General features: G+C 41.4%; 1 protein-coding gene and 1 pseudogene across 2 annotated transcripts in view; one reads left to right on the top strand and one right to left on the bottom strand.

The window, feature by feature from the left end:
* The window catches only part of Slc10a7 (solute carrier family 10 member 7), a 216,444-nt gene that overhangs the window by 47,790 nt on the left and 160,021 nt on the right, over positions 1-8,633 (bottom strand). Inside the window, exon 7 of one of the 2 annotated variants that reach the window (XM_028753407.1) lies at positions 2,208-2,291. The exons of the other annotated variant lie outside the window; for it this stretch is intronic. Within the exon in view, the coding sequence (XP_028609240.1) occupies positions 2,208-2,291 (84 nt within the window). The remainder of the gene's footprint in view (positions 1-2,207; positions 2,292-8,633) is intronic. 2 annotated transcript variants of the gene reach the window in all.
* On the top strand, positions 4,942-5,558 carry LOC114609154 (annotated as a pseudogene).

Genomic DNA, 8,633 nt, shown 5'->3' with positions numbered 1-8,633 from the left:
TGTATGTGTGCATGTGTATGTATGTGCATGTGTATATGTGTGTATGTACTTCTCATTCCCTTTTCCCTCTCTGTTTGCTGGTTTATTCTGGCTTGTTAGGTTTTAACTGGTCTGTTGAGTATGGGGCCAGAAGAATGTGTGGGAGTGAGGATCTGGGGATGCAGGACGGGAATGTGTGATCAGAACATACCGTTTGATACAGTTTATTTTCAATTAAAAAAAAAGCTATGCATACTACTTTTTGACTCCCTTCACTGCTTTCTGAATGTTTTACTACAGGGCACACAGAGGATGAGCAACCACTCAACACTGATACCTAACAACTCACCATCCTCTTTGGGTAAAGACTCCTTACATAAATGTCAACAGTACTCTCTATATTTAAAGACTGAATTGTGTGGGCATGCGTGTTTGTATCCATGTGTTAAGCCAAGTATTTATTGTTAATACAGATTTTCCCAGACCCACTAAGAGAAGACTTACGTGTCCCAGGTTATTATGGGAAGCACGAGTGCATACTGATGCTGTTCACAACAGAGGAGTGGGGCAGAGAGGGGTGCTATGCCTCAACGAGAGTACACCACATGGAAACAGTCTTCTTTACTTTTCATTCATTCATTCACTCACTCATTCATTCATTCATTCATTCACTCATTCTGCATACACTTACTGGATGAACACCTGTAGCCTGGGAATATAATGGGAAATAAAATAAACATGGCTTCTAAACTCATGGGGTATGCGATGTGGCAAGGCAAACAGTCAAAAAAAAATACAGGATAAACTGACATCATGAGAAGGGCTGAGTCAGGAGTTGGGCAGGGTACGAGGTAGTGAAGTGGGGAGCACCACATGGTTCAAAGGAGAGGTGAGTTCAAGAGTCAGCTGGGTAATGAGCTGGTGGGAGACAGGCAGAAAGACATTCCATCTGAAGGAATGAACAGAAACTGAGAAAGGTCCAGGTGAGCCAGGGTAAGAAACAGGGTACAGGCTACGGAGGCAGCAGAGGATATGCTTATTCAAAATCCTCATTATGTGACTGGCATGGGGGTCTATTTTTCAACTGTTATTTTGTATTTAATTAAGTCATAATCTTTGACGGCTTTTGAATCACCCCAATAACACTGAATTTAGCCTATTTTCTAAGTGTAAAATTAATTCTAAAAATGTCTGTGTAGTGGATGCTATGGTGCTCTGTATGGATCTACCTGTTCTGTTTGCTATTTTTTCCCTAGGGATATGAGTGAGGCTAGCCTGCAATGACTGTGAGAAAACATGAAAAGTGTGTTCTTGGCCTAATAGAGGACCACTCAAAGGGCTTGGACCAGCCCAGAGCTCGGCATTAGGGCTGTGGGAGCCTTTGGTGGGAAGCCAGCCTCCCTCCCTGCTTCCTTCACCACATACACTTCTTGTTCACAACCTGTCTGAGAATCCTCTGCCCACAGGATCCCACTGAAGACAGTACTAAGCATCATCTGTATGGAGGTCATATTTATGGACCACATTTAAAAGGGCTGCTTCCTATTTGGTATACACAAGCAATGTGATGATGATGATGGTGGTGGTGATGGTAGTGGTGGTGGTGGTGATGGTGGTGGTGGTGGTGGTGATGGTGGTGATGGTGGTGGTGACTGAAGCCATAGAGTGTTCACTGGGTCAGACTATACTCCAAGAACTTTACATCTATCAATATTTCACAATAATATTTTGAGGTACTATAATTATAATATTTAATAAATTGTGACTGGCAGCTAGGGAGATTAAAATGACTTGCCCAGGGTCATCCAGCAAATGAAAGGAAGAAATAAATTTAGGGTCCAGTTGCTCTTGTGGTCTGTGAATATCCTTATAGACTACTTCTCTAAGACTTAGCACATTTGTTGGTACATTAAACTCTCGTCCCCATGACAATGGCTTCTCCTGACTTAAACCCCCAAATTAACAAATCACCTAGGAAGCTACTATACAAGGGTCCCCGTTGTTTAAGAAGAACGGATGATTCTAGAATCCAGCTTGTGCCTGTTGGGGATTCTTGTGTAGGAAACCAAGGGCAGAGTGGCTTAATGTTGTTCATTGAAAGTTCAAAGATGAAAATGTAGAAAGCATGTATTTTCAGTCTTCTCTCATTTTCTCCCCTTGTGTGCTCTGACCTTACATAAGAATTCCCAGTGTGACCTGTTGAGAAAAAAACAGCTAGACAACCTTACCTGTCCAATGACAAGAGGAACTACCACCGTCATAAAAAGCTGAGAGAAAATGGATGTAAAAGGCACGGAAGAGGAGGAGCCGAGCTGCAAAACAGAGAGCAGGGGTGAGGCTTACTGTGAACCAGTGGCAAAGACAGCTGTCAGGTCAGAAATTCGAAGAATGAACTTCATTATTTCTCTCACAAGCACCAAAAATTTGGCAGTAATCAACACTGAGAGAGTGAAGTTACCTCTGATTTTTAAGAATTTAACGTAAATAGATTATTAAGTATTTTAACATATAATTCTATTATAAAACTAAGATTAAGGAAAAATTGAAGTTACATAATCATCTTAAATTACTTTTATTAACACTCTTGGATGGCCGAGTTATTTTACATACACCACAGTGTTTCACCTACAGTCATAACTTAAGTGTTTATTGCATCCATTTGTAGATTCCTAGAATAATAAACAAACACGTCTCATTCTCTTATATAGATAACATTTTTATTGATATAAATAAAATATTTTCTAACTTTTCTTAAGTCAAAGACTCTAAGAGCCTTTACAATTCATTGTTGTACGAGTTCTAGCAAATGAGAGATTCTTAAAACATAACTTCTTTTTCTGTTTGTTTTCTCTATCTGTCTGTGTGTATGGTATGCGTGTGCATGTCAGAAGACAACCTCAGACACTGGCCCTTGCTTCCCCCCCTTTGTCTGAGACAGGGTTTCTTGTTCACTGCTGTGAACATCCGGGTAGCTGGCCTGCAAGCTACTGGCACTTCTCCCTCCCATTGCTAGGAGAGCTGGGATTGTAGACATGCACTTCTGTGTTCAGCCTTACGAGAGTCCTGGGGATTTGAATTCACATCCTCAAATGCTTGTGTGGCAAGCTATTTACCTCCTGAGACACTGCCCCAGTCTTCTTTTCTTCAAATTAAAATTTCTATACACCTGTTTTAAAATTTGAATGTCCCACCTGAGCACGAGTCCTGGTTTCCTTCTCCCTTTGCTGACAGTTGCCACGTCAGCCTCCCAGAGCTCCTCCTTACTGCAGCCTGTCCTTCATCTATACGGAGTCAGGCAGCCTCAGCTATCAAGAATCCCTGTTTCCCTGGGTACTTCCTAAACCTCCTCCGGGTATTCAAACCTCTCTGGCCAGTGACAGCCTGGCTCAGACACGTTCTTACCCCTCTTCAGCCCTTTCCTGACAACCTTCTCTGAAGCCACACCATTCTCCTCCTTGCCCCTGTAACTTGTTTTTAATCTTCCTATAGATGGGACTCAGATTTCATATTCACCTGTTAAGTCCAAGTTAGGAACGCCTTTTGGAAAATAACTTTGTCAGTGGACAATGAGAGAGCAATGACTGAGGGCAGAATCTCAGAACAAACCAAGTACTGGGGGAATGATACCAACCTCTCGGAACAGTTACGCAGACCCAGTCTTTCTTACTGACATCTCATATATTTGAAACAGAGTCTTTCTATGTAGGCTAGCCCATCCTAGAACTCACTGTACAGCTCGTTAGTTGGCCTTGCACTCACGATCCTTCTGCCTCAGCTACGAGCGTTCTGAGTTTACAGCCATACCCTACCACGTCCAGCGTTGACTTCTGAGTGCCCCCCAAAGGGCACTCAGAGACTCTTTTCAGTCTCTCCTTGGAAACATATTGGCAACTCTGGCCAGGGAATCCGGTACGTGATTTTTTACTTTTCCCCAGGGAACCAAGCAGATCTTCTCCTACAGACCCCCTCCCTCACCCAAGCCCTTGGTTTCACCTGCCAACATGAGGCAGGCTCTGCCTGGAAACCCACTGGTCGCTGCAGCCAGGAAATCAAGTAGGTTATGTTCCCCTCCTCGCCGTGCTCCCAATTAATGCCCTAGTCTCATTCCCAGCCAGTTGCAGACCTGTGCAGGGGCCCATCTTCTCTCTCTTCTTCCATTTCCTGTAGACTCCACAGATCCTCACGGAAGATCCAGCCTTCCTCCTTCCTTATGTGGACTCTCACGGACCTCCCCCTTTAGACCATCCACATTTCTGCTTGTTAGCTCCCAATACCTAGAACAAGTTCTACCCAGAATCCCCAGTGGTCACACCTGGCAAGGACTCAGAAGGACTTCCTACCAGGCAACCCACAGGCTCCTAAGATCCAGAGAGGGCATAAGAAACCGAAGAATCGAATACCCATCCAACAAAGACAAAACCAGATATCAACACCTAGAATTACTATCATCTCAAACCCAGATGCCTAGATGGAAAAGTTAAAAAACAAACAAAACGGTACCAGCCAGGACAACATATTTCCATTAGAGCCCAGCAATAAAGACAACCCAACTTGGGAGAAAACTGGAAATAAAAAAAAAATAGGGACGCAAACAGGAACCTCAGAGGCAAACCTCCCCAACAAAATATAAGGGATAGAAGAAAGACACTGAAGACAAGGTAGAAGAAATGGATACCTTGGTCAAAGAAAATTTTAAATCTAAAAAAAACATCCAGAAACAAAATATCCAGCAAATCTGGGACACTATGAAAAGACAAAAATCTAAGAATGATAGGAAAAGAAGATGGAGAAGAAACTCAGGTCAAGGCACTGAAAATACTTTCAACAAACAACAGTGAAGGTATCAAGGTACAAGAAGCTTACAGAACACCAAATAGAATATTAAAAACTGAAAGAGAGATATGAGCTATTCTCTCGAGTGCTGTGCCTCTTTCTAGGCTGGCACTCTGTAAGGATGAAGCCATGTTCAGCTTGAGTGCCAAGATTGTAAAGCCCAATGACGAGAAGCCGGTTGAGTTCGAGTCTGGCATCTCTCAGGCACTGCCCGAGCTGGAGATGAACTCAGATCTCAAGCGCAGCTGCAGAAACTCAACATCACCACAGCGAAGGAAACTGAAGTTGGTGGTGGTCGGAAAGCTATCATAATTTTTGTACCAGTTCCTCAGCTTAAATCTTTCCAAAGAATCTAAGTCTGACTAGTTCACGAATTACAGAAAAAGTTCAGTGGGAAGCATGTAGCCTTCATTGCTCAGGAGGATTCTGCCCAAGCCAACCCGGAAAAGCTGTGCAAAAAATAAGCAAAAGCGCCCCAGAAGCCATACCCTGACAGCAGTGCAGGATGCCATCCTTGAGGACTTGGTCTTCCCAAGTGAAACTGTGGGTAAGAGGATCCATGTGAAACTGGATGGCAGCCGGCTCCTAAAAGTTCATGTAGACAAAGCACAGCAGAACAACGTGGAGCACAAGGTCGAAACTTTTTCTGGTGTGTACAAGAAGCTCACAGGCAAGGATGTTAATTTTGAATTCCCAGAGTTTCAGTTGGAAAGAAAATGACTGAATAAAGTGTTGTTCATAGTAAAAACAAACAAACAAACAAACAAACAAAAACAAAACAAACAATAAAAAACAAAACTGTAAGAGAAAGAGACCAAGGCAGAACTATTAGAATTACACCTGATTTTTTAATGGAGACTCTAAAAACCAGAAAAGCATAAACAGATGTTTATTCTACACACTCTCAGAGACCACAGACGCCAGCCCAGACTACTATACCCAGCAAAATTTCAATCACAACAGACGAAGAAAGAAAGACATTCCATAACAAAACCAAATTCAAGCAGTATCTATCTACAAATGCAGCTTGGTAGACAGCATTAAAACCTGAAGATGTTAACCACATCCAAGAAAACACAAGGAATAAATATCAGATCAGCAAATCCAAAGAAGGAAGAAAAACCAAATCACAACAACAAAATAACAAACAACGGTAACTGACAGCTCTCAATGGTCTCAATTCTCCAATAAAAGGGCACAAACAAACAAATCAGATACAAACCAGGATCCATTCTTCTGCTGCATCCACAAAACACACCTGAACATCCAAGATAGATATCATCTTAGGATAAAAGGATAGAAAAAGATATTCTAAGCAATGGACCCAAGAAACAAGTCATTAGAGCCATTTTAATATCTGACAAAATAGACTTCAAACCAAAACTAATCAGAGATAAACGACACTACATATTCACCAAAGAAAAAAAATCCACCAAGAGGACCTTGCAATTCTTAACATCTATGCACCAAACACAAGGGCACTCAAGATCATAAAGTAACACTACTACAGCTAAAACACATACTGACCTGACACGGTGAGACTGAACGGCTTCAATCCCCACCCTTGCCATTAGGGGGGTCATCTGGACAAAACTAAACAGAGAAACGCTAGAGCTAGCATGTCATAAACCAAATGGACCTAACAGATATTTACAGAACATTTCACCTAAACACAGAAGAACATAACTTCTTCTCTGCAGCTTGTGGAACTTTCTAAAACTGAGTACATACTTAGACACAAAGCAAATCTCAACAGATACCCCACACTCTATCTGATCCCCACAGATTAAAGCTGGATAGCCACAACAGAAACAACAAGAATTTAAAACGTTTTAGAATTGAATATTTTTATTGACCATATATCCATTCAAAATGTAACATACTCAACTTGTGGGACTCGGTGAAAGTGATTCTAAGAGGCAAGTGCAGAGCACTCAGAGTGTGTGTGTGCGTGTGTGTGCACACGTGCGCATATCTCAGAGATCTTATGCCAGTAACTTAATGGCACACCTGTGAGTTCTAAAGCAAAAGGAAGAAATAATATCCCAAAAGAGTAGAGGAGAAGAAATAATCAAATTCGGGTCTGAAATCAATAAAATAGAAACAACAACAAAAACAATACAAAGAATCATGGAAACGAAGGGGTTCTTAGAGAAAATCATTAAGAGTAACAAACCCTTAGCCAAATTAACTAAAAGGCACCCTTAGCCAAATTAACTAAAAGGCCACATTAACAAAGCTGGAGATGACATGGGGACATAACAATAGACACCAAGGAAATCCTGAGAATTGTAAAGACATACATTAAAGCTTTGTGCTCCACCATATTGGAAGATTTAGCAAAAATGGATAATTTTCTTGATACATACCACTTACCAAAAAGATCACATAACCAGAAAATTAAACAGACCTATAACTCCTAGTGAAACAGAAGTAGGAATTAAGTCTTCCAACCAAAAACAGCCAGATGGTTTTAGCACAGAATTCTTCCAGAAGAATTAATACCAATATTCCTCAAATTATTTCACAAAATAGCAACATAAGGAACATTGCCCAATTAATTTTATGAGGCCAAAGTTATCCTGAAACCTAAGCCATACAAAGACCCAACAAAGAAAATAGAATTATAGATCAATTTCATCTATGAACACAGATGCAAAAAAATACTCTCAGTAAAACACTTGCAAATTAAACACAAGAACACATAAAAATATACACCATGGCCAAGTTGGTTTCATCCCAGAGATGCAGGGATCTTGCAACTATATAAACTGATAAGTGTAATCCACCAAATCAACAAATTCAGGAAAGGCCTTTGGCAAAATACAACACCTCTTCATGATAAAAGTCCTTAGGAAAAAAACAAAACAAAACAAGACAAAACAAAAAACTAGGGATACAAGAGACAGACCTCAACACAGTAAAGAATGCACAGCAAGCCCACAGGTAACATCAACCAACCTAAAAGAAGTTCCACTAAAATCCATTTTCAATAAATTCTGGTTCACCCACCAGGGGACCTATGCTCATTTAATACCATTGTCTGCACAGACCACTGGCTGTCAATGTAACCATCTGCCAAACTGTGGCCTCTGGCCCCTTTCCTATACAACTGACATAAAGCAAAGAAATGCAGAGTCAAACAGACAGGTGAGGCTGAGGAAGATGTGTGCACAGAACCTCTGGTCCATGAACTTTTTCTTATGCAACTATTAAGGGTAGTAATTACACTACTTCATATCAAGCATGAACTTGATGTACAGAGTGCTTAACAAATATGGCTGCCACATGAACATTAACTCTAAATTTTCTTCCTGATTCAATGGTTGAAAGCAGGAAAAAAAATTATAGGTACTGGAGAAACCGCAAACAAAAAAGTTTTCAATACTTTATTCACAAGACTTAGAATGTCTGACGAGAAGCAGCAGGATTCCAGCTATAACTGCTGGGTATAAACAATCCCTGCCCCAGTCCAGGCTCAGCTCACACACTCCTGTCTCCTCTTTCTACCTAACTTTACTCATGGTTTAGAAACCCACATTAGAAGGCAGTAGAGCACAGCAGCGTGCCGAGAAGGACATTATCTAGGGTCCCCAGAGTCCGTTTGTCCTCTAGAACACCTGATTGGAAACAGGTTAGAGTGACCCTCCTCCGAGGTCCTGTCAGATGAGCGATGAGCCCACGCTGTCTAACAATGTAATTAACTGGGCTCCTAAAGGCAGAGGAAGGGAAGCAGAGATGCTGGCTCTAAAAGGAAAGAGATCTTAGTGCTGGAGGCTGATTTGAAATAAGTCCTTTCTTTTGATGTGGCCACAGGGCCC

Source organism: Grammomys surdaster, unplaced genomic scaffold (genome assembly GCF_004785775.1).
Source record: "Grammomys surdaster isolate TR1022 unplaced genomic scaffold, NIH_TR_1.0 125947, whole genome shotgun sequence".
NCBI lineage: Eukaryota > Metazoa > Chordata > Mammalia > Rodentia > Muridae > Grammomys > Grammomys surdaster.
This window is presented reverse-complemented; position numbering and strand designations above follow the sequence as displayed.